Below are 18,411 nucleotides of genomic sequence, written 5' to 3' on the forward strand. Positions count from 1 at the left end.
GTATCCTGTCTTATTCGTTGTCTAATTACGTTACGTTTATGCTTTAATATGAATGTATAAACACAATGAGATTCTATTGACAATTTATACCACATTAGTAATTGCATTATAATATTTGATTAATTGGAATTACAAGTTAAACACATCTACACATAACAACAATATACGTGCAGTAAACATAAGACTGCAAGAATTAAAAAACTCACGGACATTGCCACTACTTATATTACATTACACTGCAATTTATAGGAACGTAGTTTACAGGCATTTTCTTTGGTATAAAGTTGATTATTTGGAAATATAACATACTGCTACGTAATATAGAGATGACGTATCGTTTAGATGACGTTAAATTTATAATGGGAACATTCTAACTTTGGAATGATGTGATTTATAGGAACAGGGCTTTAGTATTTAGTGCAGGTTATAACATTATAATAGACAAGGATTAAAATATGAATAATATACAAAAATGATATTTTGTTTTACATTGTGAAGAAATTATTTGGTAATATATCACAGTCGAAAAATCACAGCAAACTTTCATTCGTCACAGTTGCTATTATGTCGTCACTATGAATTATGTTCCCTGTAAAGTACGTACGTGTATGTGACGTCATTTTGCCGAAAGTGGCCAAATAATCAGTAATCGATAAAAAATATTGACTTTTTAAACTAATTTTGTTGGTTTCCATTGTGTGATACTCAGAATAAATTCTGTTTCTTTTTGAGATCCGATTGTTTCCAAGCTGGTTTGTTTGAGAAATCAAGCTTGCTCATTCCAAATACCAACTCAAAGTCACTGTCGCTTAAATGTTGCTGTAATTGTAATAGTGTTGTTATTCAACTGAAACAGCAAATTATTAGAAAATGAATGAAAGTAATTTATTTATTCCCGTATAGCGGGGCAATGGCAGTCATTATAACATGGGTATTTTGTTTTATTTATCCCGTGCCTGTTTACGAGTTAGGAGTTACCATATAATTTTGTGAACCCAAAAAGGTGTTTTGTTTTTTTCTATGGTTGCTAATTCAGACAACCCATTCTAAACATATAACTGAGAATTTAGACCGAAGTTGGCAGATTATTACATTACAGTTGGCCCACTGGACCAGAATTGGCCAATTGGACCACTGTTGACCCAATACTATAACTAAGTTGGTCTGTCACTCCAACATTCATCATCCCTAACATTACAGCGATAGACGGGACATCACCCTTGTTTCAACAGTTTGAGTGACATGCCCCCCAGCCACCCCTGACATTCTGCCTATTCATCCACCTCTTTCTTCGTAGCATCAACATCTGGTGGTAAGTCCTCTGCTGCCACTGTTAGTTTATCCAACCCATAATAGTTGATCGTCCCATCAACATGGTTAGCAGGTTGTGAATTGCTGTTTGTTGTTGTAGAAGCTGCTGCTGCTGCTTGTTGAGTTGCACGCGCTGGTAAAGCAGAAGCAAGCATGGAATCGAACAAATCTTCCTGCCCACCAAGTTCTCGTTTTAAGTCTTCGTATGTTTTGTTTCCCTGCATAAAAATAAATAAATTTTTATCATGTATATGTTGGTTTGGTCGGGCGTATTATAAGTCTAACAGAGATCTTTTTTGGCAATTTTTAGCTGCCATTTGGTTATTATATTCGAAAAAAAAGCATAAATACAGTACAAGTTATTTTTTACATCATATGTGGAAAACTTTTGTATCATAAGTTACACTTTATTTTAATGTGATAAGCAAACCACATACCTATTAAAAAATTCTAAGCATAATTTTTAGTATAGTAGGGTAAGGGAAGATGGGACACCTTTAATACATAATATCCAAATAGCCTGATCGTGTTTTAAACAATTAACAACGGAAGTCGTGAGGATACGGTTTTATAATTCATTGAATGTTCTTTGTTTACTACCAAATAGAAAGAGAAAACTAAACGAAAAGGTGTCCCATCTTCCCCCACCCTACTATACATACATTTAGGGTGCCAAAAGTACTACGCAGAATGTATTTAGGTCACAGGCTCTAGATATTAGCTTAAAAAATCACCAACAAAGTTACAAACATAGACACATGGTAACTCATCAGCGAACACGAAGTGTTTGAAACAGAACACTTGTACTATAACGATTATTATCACCCCACCACACAAAGATTTACATTCATATCATATATACTTACACTCCATTTAGATGGATCCCAAGCCATAAACCAGCCGGAGAATATTGGAGGTTCAAATCCTTGTTTAACTGTTATAATTGGTGTGTGGGGGTCACGGGACCCAGTTGGGTCGGTACGAAGATAATTAATCGCGGTGACCAAAGATTCTTCTTTCTCTTGTTTGTTTGCCCCTTTGCCGATCCACAAGAACAACTGTGATGTAATAATGATGTCATAATAATGATGATGTCTTACATTAGAAGGTCACATCATAGAAATGTGTTAGGTCACACCTTTTATCAAAAAGTTTAGCACTTCCGTTTTAACTATAGGGGTGTAACAAAAACTGTCATTTAATGTTTTTTTCAGTTATTTTACATCGTTGTTTAACATTTTTACCCTTTGTTACTGTAACTTAAGAAACAATAAAATATATGAAAAAACAAATAATTTAACAAAAAATACATTAAATTTAAAATTAACAAAACCGAAAAAAAGAAAAAAGAAAGAAAGTGACTCAAGAGATGAATTAAACTAATCCCTTCATAGGTAACCATCGTACCTCAGAGTGAGTATCTAGCAACATCACATCATCCTCATCCAAATCTTCCTGACTGAAGTTACAGATCTCCTCACACACAAAGTTTCCTGAAGCATTGCTACATTCGAAGAGTCGTGCCACTTCTGAGGCTTCGTCTGCCTCTTGCAGTTTAGGAGAATTTGCATAAGGAACTTTCCCTCCCAATGCAGCCCAGAATTGAGTGCTCTCATTTCCTTCAGACACTGTCTCAAGGTCTCTGTGGAAATTTGTAACAATGACTTTGACTATTGTATTGGCACAGTGGTTAGCGAGCCTGTCTCTAGCCCAGAAGTTAGGGGTACAAGGTTAACTTAAGTGCTGATATCATTGTGGCCGTATGTGTCATGGATAATGGCACTAAAAGGCAATTGCTCCAACCCAGTGGTTCTATATCTGTTGTATATACTGGAAGTATATCCATAATAGTCATCCACAAAATTATATATGTGGTAACTTATAAGCTGGGAGGAGGTATATGAAACAAATCACTCAAGTTATATCGACCGTTATTACCCACCAGGCAAGGATAAAGCAAGTTACATTCATTCATTCACTCACCTGTGTGAGATGACTTTGGAAACATTCTTTGCCATTTCTCTTTCATCCCCACTACAACCTTTACCACACCACATGTACATCTCCAGTGGTGTCTTGAACAGAAAGACATCGTTTGAATTAAGAGATGACGCTCTGAATAATGTACAAGAAATAAAGTACATGATTTTAATGTTATTACAAACGGTTTGTAGTAACTCGTAAGCAGGCACGAGGTGTGTGAAACAGAACACTATGTTATAACTACTGTCTTTTTCCAGCCACATGAGGATAATTTAAGTTGTATTTATTCAATCATTCACTACATGAAATGCCAATATTTCTTCAAATTTAGGACCTTTAAGTATCACAAACTTAAGCCAATTGAAATACAAATACAAAATCGTATATTTCGAAAATTTGCATCTTATTTATGCGTATAATTATAGATGTTTATTATGAATACTACGCCTTTTATAAACATATAAACCAAATAACTATAAAATTTTGTTCCCAAAAAAATACTTACGCAGAACTGACTTCTACAGCTTTTGTGTTGAACTCATTCGTTCCACGAACTTGGAAAAGTCTCCTTGCTGGAGCTTCAGTTGGTTCCTCAGTCTTCCTGGATGTTCCACCCTGGAAGGTTTAAATTGTTAATTAATATTTACTTATGTGTTGTTGTTGCCAGCAAGGTGTACATAAATAAAAGTGAACGCAAGACAGTATCTAACCTTGGCCGAGCTGTCAAGGAAAGATTTCCCATTTATACCATCAAGGGATCATTAGGGTTTGTCGTTAATATTTACTTTAATATTTACTTTCATACTAGTTGTAGGGTAAATCAATTGGGAATATGGAAAATGGAAGGAAAAATTGGAAACCTCAACACAGCTGTTTGTCAATTTGTAACTTGAACACGACGCTCTGAATAATGTAACTTAAACTTTAAGCCAATTGCAACTCATAATTGATAAAATTTATTAAAAATAGCAGACTTAACCTAAGTTCTACTTTTAATGAATTTAATGAAACCTCTTACTTCAAATATGATGAGTTTTCCTTTGAACATGGCCATGAAATGTTTTGGTTCTTTCCCCATAATAACACGAATCTGAACCGGTGCCCCATCGTATTTGTCGTCTAGCGCCACCGCATGGAATGCAGATGCCGTGATCTCGTCTTGTGTGGCATGTCGACCCTGTGCATGAGGTTGATTTTAGGATTTTTATTTAAAAAAATGTCATTTAAACCAAACCAGTTCATAACATAATTTTTATTTCTCTTTTAATGCGGTAGTAAAGATCAAGTTAGTTAAAACATCAAAGAGGAGGGAATGAGGATACTGATAAAAACTACTTGTCAAATAAAAAAAATTGGGCTATAGCTTTTTCAGCCCCAAAAACACTTGCTTACCCCAAATACCCCCAAAAAATAAACAATAACCTGGATAACAAAAAAATATCTTGTCTATAACAAAATAACAGCCGTTAAAAGCATGCTAGTTTTTTCTAATTAAACAAAGATGCAATTAGAAGAAAATTGTTTGTAAAAAACGTATACAATGGGGGAAGCTGGCTTTACAATTAAACGTATCTTCATTTAACAGAAACAGTAATTATTGTTTGTGGTTTAAAACTACAATCTTATTATCTTTGGTAAAGAAACATCTGACTACAGATAGTTTGAACATAATCATTTTAAGCTGAAACTATACATTATTTAAAACCAGGGTGTTGCCTGTTTAAATAATGCAACATGGTTGAAGAAAATAATTACAGTTGCTAGCTGTTGTTTAATGTTTCATTCATAGAGGAAAAAATCAGTACAGATTCAATGGTTTAGTTAATTACTGTGTGCTTCATCAACATTCTACACCATCTGTTCCGTATCTCTATATTAGTTAATTCAATCCAATGGTCACTAATGGGCTGTCTATAAAAACAATCACCCACAAAGTTAAATACATGGCAACATGTAAGCTGACAGGACACACAAGATATAAAACAGAACATCTACATTATCACGATTTTCTTTTCGGGCCATGTGAGGGTAAAAGAAAGTTGCATTTGTACATTCATTAGATCTTACATAAATCTCACCTGCCAATAGTAGATGATATAGTTCTTCTTTCCATTATTAAGGTAGGTATAGAGAATAAGGTAGCAATCCCCCCCATAGAATTGACCATAAGTATCTCTGTCTACTTCGGCCAACTCATTGTTTTCAATTCTCCAGATCTGGAAAACGAAAAATTTGTTTACATTTATAGTACTGCCGGGTAAGATTGGATACTATTAGGCTAAATCCTATATTTCCTGATCGTGTTTTCAACAATTAACAACACTTATTTAAAGACCTGGTGCTTCCAATATATAATTCTGTAAATATTCTTTGTTCACTACCAAATAAAAAGAGAAAAGAGAATGGAAACGTGTCCCTCCTAACTGTATAGTGAGAATCTTTTACAGTATACTGAGATTTATTAAAAAAAATAATATTTTGATTAATTTTTTAACTTCAATACCTCCACATCACCACTTCCATCGTCCACCATTCTATGTTGTGCAGCAAGTTCAGGTTGTGCGTGCATGGTGGTGGCATCAAACTTCACATGCGCTACTTTAGCTGCAAATTACAATACAAAATATTAAGTGTTTTTTTAGATCAGGCAATATGTAAATAATCTTTTACAGAGGTATAAAAACGTAATGTATTTACGATGTTTTATTGGCCTATCAGGCAAACCTTCATTAGGGAATGCATTCTGCATTTTTTTTTATACAAGCTACTAAAAGATTATTAGTAGTATAAAACTTATAATAAAAAAGTAAAAAAAATGTAAAAAAGCAGATGAATACCAAGTGGCACGAAATACATAACAGGCAAAAATTAAGTCGAATATATAGGGTACTATAAAAGATAGATATTTGGCCTAAAATGGCATTATCAGTATCTCATTTAAATGGAACCCTAAAATTATGATTTCTCCAAAAATAGCACATGCCTAAAAAGACAATATTGGTCTTTTATTTAAAAAGAATCTAAAAAAGATGATTTTACTAAATAAATTAGGCCGTGGCTCTCTTTGCATTACTGATGCCCAAATAAGGTTATGGCTGCCGTCACCACACCCCAGGTTTGCTTTGTGACATCATAAACGCACACAATGGACCGGGAAACGACCAACTGTTAAATCATTCTTATGTTCGGTAATTGACTAAACAGAATGCAAACATGGCCGAGTTATGGGTGTATAAAATGCTCAAGCACAATTTTAATGCATCATATTATAATGCATAATCTACTCTAGTCAAAATACCTGTTTTATTATTGAGCAAATTTCTTACACATTATTGCAATGACAGTCTGTAGGTATTCTTATTTTAAAATTTGTTAAAAAAACCTATAAAAAAAGTTTTTAAAATTAAAGTTTTTAAACATATACCAATATTTCCTCTTGTGTAAGTGCTTCCCCTGCCAACTGTTTCGTTATGAGACCTCCAGCCTTTGAATAATTGTTTAAACATTGCAGATTCTGCTCCATCTGGAACTGCCTCGATTTTTGTGTGATGTGAATACCCCTTTGCTTCCATGTAGCCCTAAGCGAAAAGAAAATTATGTTTTTGATATAAAAATAAGGGTTTGTGATCTATATCATTTTAAATATACATATATATACAAATATTCATTAAAATAACATTTTAGTACAATTTAAATTTACAGTCATGTATTCATGTACACATGTACCATTAATAAGTGACCAAAATTTGTTTTTTTATGAAAATTAAATGCTGGTGAAATAATTTTAACAAAATATTTTATTTTGAATTATGACATATGTATATATATTTATACATGATTTAAAATTTATAGAAAATGAAACACAAGCAAAATGATAGGTAATGGTAAGCATACTGTAATGTCGAGATAGTTTATTACAGTGTTGTCATCAGTTAAAGATTAACAGATGATAATAAATTCTATGCTAATGTTGACCAATAATGAATACGTAAACCTAATGTCATAATAATGGCCGTAATTTGACATAATAAGTTAGGAAAATATTTACCATGTTTTAAAACAGTAAGTCAGTAACCTATAAAGATTTTTTACTGGAAATATAATGGTTTAAATTCTAAAAGAGGGTTATAAAAATAGGCCAATGACAGAATTTAATCATAAAAATGTACATAAAACAAACTTTATGTCGAGTTAACTTTGGCACATTGGGTATTAAGCTAACTTTGGCCTAAATCCAAGGTACCCTGTCATACATTAGCGAAGGACCTGACCCATATTTAACAGAATAGAACAATGTTTTATAAATGCATTGTGGAACCCTAACCGTTTAATTTCTAACATTTGCATGAATGAATGCAACTCAGCAAAAGCATTTATAACAGAGGTGTTCTGTTTCCTACACCATGTGCCCGCTTAGGAGTTACCATGGGCCTTGAACCTGTCACTGCTGAACTAGAGCCAGGTGCGCAAATCATTGTGCAATAGCTCCAGATAAAAAAAACTTACAATTGCCCTTTGCATTGCCCCAGATCTTTCTTCTTTGCTTGCACTCTTGCCCTTCCAGACAAAAATGTTGCTGCCACCTTGATCAAGTATGTAACAATCCTGAAATAATAAAGAAAATATGAAAAAGTATGCCAAAATAGTAACATACAAAAACAAACTTAGTGTGATCAAAATCAATATTAATTAATGGGCCACTCCAATAGTATGTTAAAATATAATGCAAAAAAATAGTGTACCAACAGTCTAAAGTTAACTTGTGCTAAGCCCAAACTCTTAATATTTTGTTAGTTTTAAATTTAATTTTGAATTAAAATAGAAAAAAATTATCAATTTAAATGAAAAACAGGGCATTTTAAAACAGAGTTACGACAGTTATGTAACTTCCCACACTATAAGTAGGTGTAGATCAGTTAATTATTACTTAACAATTCGAATCAGTTATCAGTTATCGCATCACAATACTTACATCGTGATTAAGTAAATCTTGGGTGAGTGGTTTTGTTGCAACTTCTTGGACAGTTAGTTGGCCCGTTTGATCAGTGACACTGTTAAAATTTATACAAAAAATGATAAAAATATACAATTTAACACATCATGATAGAAACAATAGCCTTTTATTGGTTTGGTTAAGCAAAAAAACAACAAAACAAACATGCATTGCACCGAAACTGGGTGTTCCAGTATTTTAAATATTTAACTTATTGGCACAAGGATGCATTTTTACCACATGATATTTCACCATAAACACACAAGGCACCAAACAATGACAGAACATAATGTGTGGAGAAATGTTAGGGCTTGGAACTAGCCTTGCCCATCTTGTGTGTACAAATGGCCTCTCCTTAGGTGATGGAATTCAAATAAAGTAGGTAATCGGTCACCATACGTATACACTGGTACCATCCATGCAATAATACACCACATAAGCCTACCGTTCATAAGCTCTATATAAGTTTGCATGGCAAATGAAGATAAGGATTAAGATATAAACTTATATAAAACATAAAGTGTACACCAAATGCCTTATACTATAATATGGCATACATATGTTTCCATGGGACACTTTATTACAGTGATTTAGCATTAGATTAAAAGTAAATTTATAATTTTCTTATAATTCAAAATGTGTATAAATGCAAATAACCAAATGTTATCTAATTATGTAATATGAATTCGACATTTTTGATTATTTGATATAAATCTAGACATTTAATATTATTTTGAGATATTTCATAAACTTGTTCAACAATGGTACTTCAAGAGAAAAAGTCAACTTAAGTGCGAGGGTAAATAAAGTTGTTCAAATTAAAGAAAACATAAATATGAAGCATATATTTTGCTGAGTGAAATTTCTTGCTATATTTCTATTTTAATATTTGGAAATAATATTAAATAGATGCTTACATGTCAATTTCATATATATTTGAAGTGTTAAAATTAGTCTGAACAATTCTTCTTTAAATTACAATGCACAAAATTCGTAGTAACACACGAACGTAAAAAACATCTATATATAACTAAAGTTACAAGTACCGTATTCATATTGCAATTTCGGGGACTTACCAAAAGGTATAGCACCCAAATTTAATAGAAACTAAAAATAGCCAAAAGTTCAGCTCAAAACTCGAAACCTAATTTAGAACCAAATAAGCCAAGTGAATCTTGTTTCCAAATTAAGGTGTTTTAGCAGGCAAAAAAACGTTTTTGCGCGTTCAAACTACTTCAAAACCTAATTTCGGCGTCGCGCCCGAAGTGCGCGAAAAGGGTTCGCTTGCGTATTGAAAATTGGTTATTACACATTTAAAACAAGTTTATAGTTTGGAAAAGTCGACCAGAAAATCTCTAAGAAATGCCATACTCCAGTCTTTAAAATATAAAAGCAGTATTTCTGCTTCTCGTTATAATGACGAATAATACTGCTGTTTTTTCGTGGACAAAATACTTTACAAGACATACAAATGTAGTTTTTTTTGTCCCAAATAGTGTAAAACTCAGTGCTGTTTTTACAATTGAACAGTTTCCCGTATTTAAATATACACGTTGGATAAAGCGCTTACAGTCTTGTTACAAGCTTTGCCTAATGGCCCAATAATCGTAGCTAATAGCACGGCACTTAACGCTAATCCATTGCTTTTATACAATTACAGTTCGTTGTATCTATTAGTGCAGTACTTGTGTGGATGTGGGTTATTTTAGAACAGTAACATTGTAATATGAACCTGACTGAATTGAAGTAATTGTTGGGTTGACAGCTACAATTACCGCGGAGTATTTGAAAGAGCTAATAAATATTTCATATAACTGTACACACCATACGCACCGTGTTATGCTACAGATGGTCGTACATTATAATCGTACTTTAAAACGCTTTTGTGATAAAAACGTCACACAATAAGTTTTACCCGAAAGAATTTTTCGAAGCTTATTTGTCCTTGATTGGGCGAAGAAAGAACCCTTTTGTTACGTCACAATAAAAGGGAGCGAGGCAAAGGTACGGTAAACAGAGTTGTCATTACTTAATCAATAACCGACGTCCCTATAATTCTATATTTCTATAATTTATATCATGTATTGAAGAACCAGCTACCAGCTATAAATTAGTGACTGACGTTTCTGCAGTTTCGTATTTTGCTTAGCAAACTGACTTCCAAGTTTATGTGACATTTGCGCCAGCAAAACGTTTTGGAACATTGGCCCACTAACACAAGTAAAACAGCTTTATGGTGCACTGTACAAACTTCATTGGAATTTCTGCTTAAACAAAGTTTGCTCGTTTAAGAGAAAACTTTACATATGACTTTGCAAACGATAACCTTGCCAGTGTTGCCGTGTGAATATCAAAAGCTATCCCATATAGGAAACCATTGCATACACACGCATAGTATGGGCAACACTTCTAAGCAATAAAAGCTCCAATTAAACAATCAGCTTCGGAACACAGCATGTCAATTATTAACTCGTGTAAATGACAAACGTATATGCCTATGATAGTGCCAGTTACTGTAATCAACACGTTTTTAAAACCAACGCTTTTTAATATGAACTAAACACTCTCGTTTCTGCATTTAAATTTTTATAAGCTTTTCATTACATATTACCACATATTCGCTACATATAGTAGTTTGGGGTAAAATGGGATACCATTATCGCATATATCCCATATTTTCTAATCGTGTTTTTAACCATTAACAACACTCCTTCAAAGTCGTGGAATTACGGTTATATGTTTCTTTGAATTTTCTTTGTTTACTACCAAATGGGACGATCAAATAGCACGAATACTTGTCCCATCTTACCCCACCCTAAGGCAACTCTAGTGTGACCAATAGTATTTTTACGTCGGACGCATACGATTCCGAACAATTTAATATTGAAACATCAATATTTATATAATGTATAAGACTTGTGTAAAAGACTTATACATTCAAAATTCGTTAAATGATGTTATATTTAGCTGAGCATCTTGTTTAAAGACCTAAACACCGTTACTTAGATTTAGAAGATAAATATTGTATTTATATAATAACATATTCTCTAGCTCTAGCAGGCATAATTATAACAATACTATAACAATAACAATACTCACTGGAAAAGCTTCAACTGACTGAGTTTGTTCCTGCTTGCAATTTCATCTGGTATAGCTGGATTCAGTTTTGGTTTGTCGCCCAACAATTTCAGCATGGCCTATAAATGTAAGACGTGTTAAAACATTCATAAATATACATCCATGGTGTTCAAACAATTAAGTTTGACGCAATACTCATGATATAGTATGCTGGGGTAGATTGTGGATGTTTTGATTTCATTTCACCGTCCCATAGTAGTAGCCAATGATTATTGATACAACTATATGTATCCTTATACGTCTTTAAAAGAGCGTTGTTAATTGTTAGAAAAGCGAATATAAAATATGCAAAATTATATGCTTACGTTATCCATCTTACACCACAATATTATTTAGTAACGTCTGCGTAACTATAAAACTGAAGAAACAACGATTACGTAAACTTCCAGTATATAGATATGTCTCACCCCATACGCCTTGTCACTTGTTTTCTCGTTCTCCCCATCCACGATAAGGACTTGACCTCGTCCACCACGCTCACGATCACGAATATCTTTGGCCAGGATGGTAGCCTGAAATAAATACATGTTTACGTAACATATATATAGTAGGGTGGGGCATGGCTTACTAAACAAATTTTTAGTAGGCAATGGGTGGCAAAAGATGGGATACCTTTTCATTCTATTTTATCGTCCTTTTTGGTTGTAAACAGTACTATGTTATTTTTTTCCTTTGAATATACAGTAACAAAGATCCCGCTATTAAAGTAGCATTATTGCCAATATAAACATGTTTGTCATATACCAGAACAGCCTTTTTGCACTAGTTTTGTACCTATTTTTAACGATAAAAGCATATTAGTACTATTTATGTGTGTCTGTTTTTGTGGTGAAAAAAATAAGTTTTTAAATAAAAATGAGATGTGTTTCAGGTAAGAAGCGTGAAAGTGTATCCAACCTTCAATCGTTCCATTCTATTACTCTCAGGTCCGTTCCATTGAATGATAATCTTGCCCAAATCAACAAGAAATACATCGCCCAGGTTAAATGATGTCCAAGCAAAGTCCTGCTCGGTCGCATTCACAGTTTTTCTTCCTTTTACGCGCAATAGACGTCGGACATCATACTGGTTGGTTTCGACGTGTTTAAACCCAGATGCTACTCCACCCTTACAGTAGCTGTAACAGATAAGGCAATGTAACGCAACGCATTTAAAACGTCGTGACAGAAACGTACACGAATACAGCATTACACGGAATTGTTGTTCATATTTAAAACGCGTCAGTTTTAACATTAACAGCATGTCAGTTATTACATGAACAGCAGGGCGCTGCAAACTACGTAATTAAACCTGCAGCTGTGCACACCATATAGTACATTTGTTGTGATAGCCTTATTATTACTAATTCATGCCCGCTTCGGGGTAACCGCCCGACTCTCATAAAGGGCAGTATGTAATAAGTATCAACTCTTACATAGCACCGTTTGTGTTATAGCGATATGTCGACTCTCGCGTAGTTGGCAACAAAAACAAGCCATTACACGAGAGCTACTTACACGATACCACTTTTGAAGTAGGCCTTAAACATCGTCGACTCGTTGCCCTGTGTTTCTCTGTATTGAACTGGGTCCCCACCAAGATAGTCGTCAAGTTGTGTAGCCAGCATAGCGGCAGCACCTGCACGTTTTATGTTTTGTCACTTTTATGTTGCACAAAAATATAGTAGAGTGGGAGAAGATAAGACACATTTTTATTCGGTCTTCTCGTCCTATTTGATAGTAAACACAGAACATTTAGGGAATTATAAAACCGTATCCTCACGATTACCATAGAACGTCGTTAATTGTTCAAAGTACTAACAGGGTATTTAAATATTATGTGCTAAAGCGAAATGGGGGGAAATGGAACACGTTTTAATTCTTTTTTTCTCGTCGCATTCGGTAGTATAGAAAAAAATTAAAAATTATATAACCGTTGCCTAGCGACTGTAAAAGTGCGTTGTTAATTGTTTTAAATACGATTAGGAAATATGAGGTTTAGTTTCTACGTGGTCCACTGCCCTACTCAATACAGTGTATTAAGAAGTTCTCGGGTGCTAACAGTATATCGTATCACAGCCCACACTACTATATCATAAGTTCCATATATTCTGAACTATAATTGTAATGTGCACTACGTTGATTACCTTGTTCATCTGTACTTGAGTTATTTCCAAGCCAGAAATGCAGATTGTACGAAGCTCCACTGCCCATCTTACGTGTCTGGTTAAGTTATAAAGGAAAACATAAATAATACGATATATTGGTGAATATTAGTTACTATATTAAAACACATACAGTAGGGTGGGGAAGATGGGACACCTTTTTATTTTATTTTCTGGTGCCATTTGATAGTAAACAAAGAACATTTAAAGACTTATTAAATCGTTTTTACAAGACTCTCATAGACTGTTGTTAATTGTTTAAAACACGATCATGATTGTTGGATATTAGGTGCTAAAGGTGTCCCACAAACCTGATATATATATATATATATATATACATCGGGCCTACATGTAATGTAAAGATACGCCGCAGTTTTTAAACGTTAATGCCATTTAAATGTTTTATTGTGTTTAAACACTTATACAATACACAAGGTGTGTTTTCTTACAACAAGTATGATGTAGGCATCGCCAGAGAAAAAGCTTCCGTATGATTTCTTCGGGATTGGAACCACTTCCATGTTCTGAAGATTATAAAACAAGTTCAAACGTGACTAGTTTAGTGTTTGTTTTCATAGTCGAAACCAGTCGGGAAAGGTTCAGTATTCAAAAGGGTGTCTGTCTGCTTTATATGACCGACATTGTGTACCCGAAGACTAGAAATGCGTTGAGCTATAGTTAGCCTATAAACCTTATATACCAGCAGGAGCCTTTTTTGTCATTATTTACATTGCTATCAATTTTAAGAATGAGTCGGCACGCTCGTGACTACAGCGACACTTAGTTAATAATTATATTTTCACACATTTTAATCCAGGCGTATTGCAACTCTATCACACTACCAAATGTTCTTTATTAGAACAACAAAACAAGTTGCCGCACCAAACTTTATTAAGACGAGGGTGCTTTAAAAGTACTTGACTTGAATAAAAACGAATGTATTTTTCACAACTTTAAATGGTTTGTTTCAATATAAACACTACAGCCCATACGTATAACTGTAAGATACGATTTTCATTAGTAACGTTTTAAAAAACTGATACCATCATCAATGATGTAAAATGTAAAATAAACGTATTTTACATCGTATCCTATTTATGGGCTGTCATGTTCGTATTGAAACTGACCAGAAAATTCGTGTTTTTGCATCTTAAAACGTTGCATGTGATATTCAAATACTTATTAGTAGTTCTTATATAAAAAAATAAATAAAATAGAAATCTTACTTCTACTCTCCATATTTCCATTCCTTCTCGTTTACCGGCCTTTTCGAATTCTTCATGGAAAATTTCCGGGGCCATGACTCTTTTCTGATACTTCTACTCAGATAAAACAACCAACAATCTGTAAGTCTAAACCTGTTAAACATAAAACATACAAATTATCAACGCAATCGGTTATCAGGTACACTTAATTCACATGTACCTACAACTGCTATTAAATCGTACGGTAACGCCTGATTAAATGATTGTTGATATATGTTTTACTGACGTGAATTAGCAGCTTTCACAAAGTGATGTTTACATAATAGCTTATATATCGTCGCACTGTAGTGATATACATGCTGTCTAAATGTGATTGACCACTTATATAGCACTTAATATGTTTCTTACAACTACTTAAAGTTTCTTTGAAACGAAACTAATTCGAGAAATTGTCAAACTATCTACGCTGAATATGCTTTTACGCTGTCTAATCTCGAACGTTTTCTAACAACCCTTGACAAGAGAGTTGAGAAAAAGGTTTTATGTCAATACGTTACACTGGGCTCTAGCGCCACCCTTTGAACACCTACATTAAAAAAATTACAAAACCGAACCTTTACTGGTAATAGGTATCCTAATAATAAGCACGTTACTAGCTGCACAGTTTCAACAATAAGAAAAGTACAAAATTACATCAAACCATAGTAAACCTCATGTTTAACCAGTTTACATTTAAATCTTGCGTGAGGTATCATTTGTTAAAAACCGATGACGTTTCATTTGTTAAAAACCTTAAACAGCACCTCTTATTTAAACCTAAACGGGTAATCTGTACCAACGATTATTATTACAAAACTAAAAACTAAAAACCTGCTTTATCTGAACGGTCAAAACAAAAATGAAACACTAATTCTACTCGCGCAATATTGAAGCTTTTGCAACTGCTTAACCATATGGGTGTGGCCACCTTAACTATGAGCATAGCTCTCTGCTAGGTATCCAGCTAGCAACAGAAACCGCATACCAACAAGTAGCTGCCTATCTAATACTGTATGACCAATAAATAAATACAAAGGTTGAACGGGAAATGATAAATTATCAAATATTATTCAATACACGGAATACAGGAAGGTGAATAACAAATATATGTATAATGTAAACAAATCAAATAATTTGAAGTTTCAAATTAAAGTACAGTTGTATTGGCACTTCGTATACTTAGTTAAACACAGTAACTAAATATAGTAGGGGAGGGGAGGATGGGACACCTTTTGTTATATTTTCTCGACGGTAATTTAATGAATATAGGTAAGCCCACGAAGAAAATGATAACGTTTATATTTTTAGGGAATAATATCCCTATGAATACATTCTACCTGCTAAATTGTCACTAGTAGCGACCAAAAACCGCTTGGTTGGAGATTTCTGGATTGTCTTAATGGACCGCGGTATAGTAAAAGGGTTCAAATTAAAATAACATTCTTCGCATTTTTTTACCCAAGCAAGGCAAAAAAACACAAATCAACTGCGATTCAGGTTTTTGTTTTGATTTATTTGAATTTACGATAATACGATTGTTACAGCGATCGCTAAAGGTGTCCAGGAATTAATTACCTTCTGAAAAATGAAAACAGGATTAAAATACCTTCATAATTGATGTGGCTGGCGTTGGTGGAAAGCCACTACGGCACGACAAGCCCCCAGCCAATGGTAGTGGGTTTCTACTTAGGTGAGAAACCCTTTGCGGGATGTTACTGTCCGCGCAGGTTAAAGAAACCCCCATAGACAAAAATGATACAACGAATGCACATACACATGTGCACGACAACGACGACAAAAAGACAAAAATAATACGAGGTGCAAATACAAAACGTGCAGAAAAACATGCAATACACACAACAGCTCAATCATATCCAAAAAATGGACGATTATAAAAAGTTAATTAACACGGACATAATCATTGAAACATCTTCAAAGAAAATATGGTTCAAATCCTGAAGGATAATCATCTGTTGTGTACAAATTATTCTATGTCCGGCCACAAGGAGTCGAAGCCAATAACGGCTCCGTATGTCCCAATCGCCTGACAAGCCGCCATGTTGGTACCGCGATACTCTCGTCGCATCTTTACGCAATATAATATCGTTCGGATGTTAAGCACCGCTTCGACCGCCATGAAACTGAGTCAGGATATTGCGAACCGCACTAATAGTGATCTAAATTCCTGGGAGTAGCATCACTGTACCGGTAGTGACCTAAAACTAGCGTAGCATCACTGGCGGTGACGTCCACGCAACAACCCAACAGTATAACATAGCTCAATCTAGAACCGTGACGTAACCGCACCGAACGCAGGGCCTCAAAGACCCATCGACGTATAGCGTAATTGTAACGTGGCCAGCGTCACAATTAGGCTTTTTAAACAGAAACAGATTAATGGGGGTCATGAACAGAAACTGGTCAACGAGAACAATTAATTAGTGAAAAACGAGGGATTTCAAATTTAAAAGTTTAACTGCGTCTATATTATAATGCGCGTGGATATTACTAAAGTATTTGTGTACCAACATGCCGTTATTACCAAGTGATTGGGACAATACAGAATCGCTAAAAGATTCGACCTTTGCAGAAGAAACACATAATGACGTGTACAAAAACAAAATCCGATCCAGCAAGATGTTTGCCATAGTTTCATTGCATATATTTCAGTGACATGCAAAATGCACTAAAGGAGTGACTGACAAAAAGGCTGGCCACATTAGGTCCAGCAAAAATGAGACACAAACACAAATCCGGCAACACTGTAAGAGTGCTCCAGCAACCACACCCCAACAACACACAACTCCGTAAGCCTAAGCAAAACCTCAAACCGGCATCTTCATCGTCTTGCTCGTCTTTACTCTTTGTCTGCAAAACAAACGTAAATTAGGTTGGGGTAAGATGGCCCGTTTCTTTATCGTCCCCTTTGGTAGTAAACAAAGAAGGATATTTACGGAATTATATAACAGTATACAGTCTTGCGACCATATAAAATAGTGTTGTTAATTGTTAAAAACAAGTTTAGAAAAAAAAAAATTATGTGCTTAACGGAACCCCCTTGCCCCACAGTAATCTTATTGCAAACGACACATCTTATTACCGCCAGTTCATTTCATATAGTGATGTGGAAATAGGATTTGTTTTAACTTTCTAACAACCATTATTTACTTTGAAAACATACTTTGGCAACATAATACTATTTCATGATAATGGTAATAGGAAATATTACACAGTACCTTGCGCTTTTCTTTTGCAGCATATCGCTTACTTTTCTGTAACAATAACATATCTAAAGTCGGTTTACAATAGGGCGTCACAATTACCTTTATTCATCATTCGCGGTTTGTCCTCTTGATCCTCTGTGACGTCACATACCAGGTTCTAAAATATTCAAAAATGCTGTTTCAAATGATAAAGTTTGCGACGAAACCAAACAACTTACGAAGTGGGTTCTTCTGTTGCGTCATCACCACTTCGTGACGTCACATCTCTGATGTCACCTAGAAAAGAACTGGTGTACGTAACAATGCCTATTGTCATTTATACTTTACCAAATCTTTGATCTTCTTGTTTTATTTCCAGCTAACAGCACGAATATA

At 34.3% G+C, this 18,411-nt stretch overlaps 1 protein-coding gene and 1 long non-coding RNA gene across 3 annotated transcripts; both read right to left on the reverse strand.

The window, feature by feature from the left end:
- Window positions 1–57: 57 nt before the first annotated feature.
- On the reverse strand, window positions 58–14,944 carry LOC100185031 (villin-1). Of its 2 annotated transcripts, XM_002125613.5 has the most exons (20): window positions 14,795–14,944; window positions 14,018–14,092; window positions 13,551–13,626; window positions 12,922–13,042; window positions 12,323–12,542; window positions 11,833–11,937; window positions 11,387–11,484; window positions 8,733–8,744; window positions 8,267–8,345; window positions 7,801–7,899; window positions 6,719–6,872; window positions 5,798–5,898; window positions 5,373–5,510; window positions 4,313–4,471; window positions 3,800–3,909; window positions 3,295–3,426; window positions 2,719–2,953; window positions 2,178–2,369; window positions 1,284–1,529; window positions 58–819 (listed from the first exon to the last, which is right to left on the reverse strand). In XM_002125613.5, exons 1-20 carry the CDS (start codon window positions 14,867–14,869, stop codon window positions 706–708), a joined length of 2,541 nt encoding a protein of 846 aa, XP_002125649.1. In that variant the 5' UTR covers window positions 14,870–14,944; the 3' UTR covers window positions 58–705. The 2 variants fall into 2 exon arrangements, with proteins under 2 accessions (XP_002125649.1, XP_018668862.1); XM_018813317.2 differs by lacking the exon at window positions 8,733–8,744.
- A 1,680-nt stretch (window positions 14,945–16,624) lies between these two features.
- On the reverse strand, window positions 16,625–18,381 carry LOC113474485. The gene is made up of 3 exons (XR_003396143.1): window positions 18,255–18,381; window positions 18,049–18,084; window positions 16,625–17,680 (listed from the first exon to the last, which is right to left on the reverse strand). It is a non-coding gene; the product is annotated as an uncharacterized LOC113474485 (long non-coding RNA).
- Window positions 18,382–18,411: the final 30 nt, after the last annotated feature.

This window comes from Ciona intestinalis, chromosome 9 (genome assembly GCF_000224145.3).
Source record: "Ciona intestinalis chromosome 9, KH, whole genome shotgun sequence".
NCBI lineage: Eukaryota > Metazoa > Chordata > Ascidiacea > Phlebobranchia > Cionidae > Ciona > Ciona intestinalis.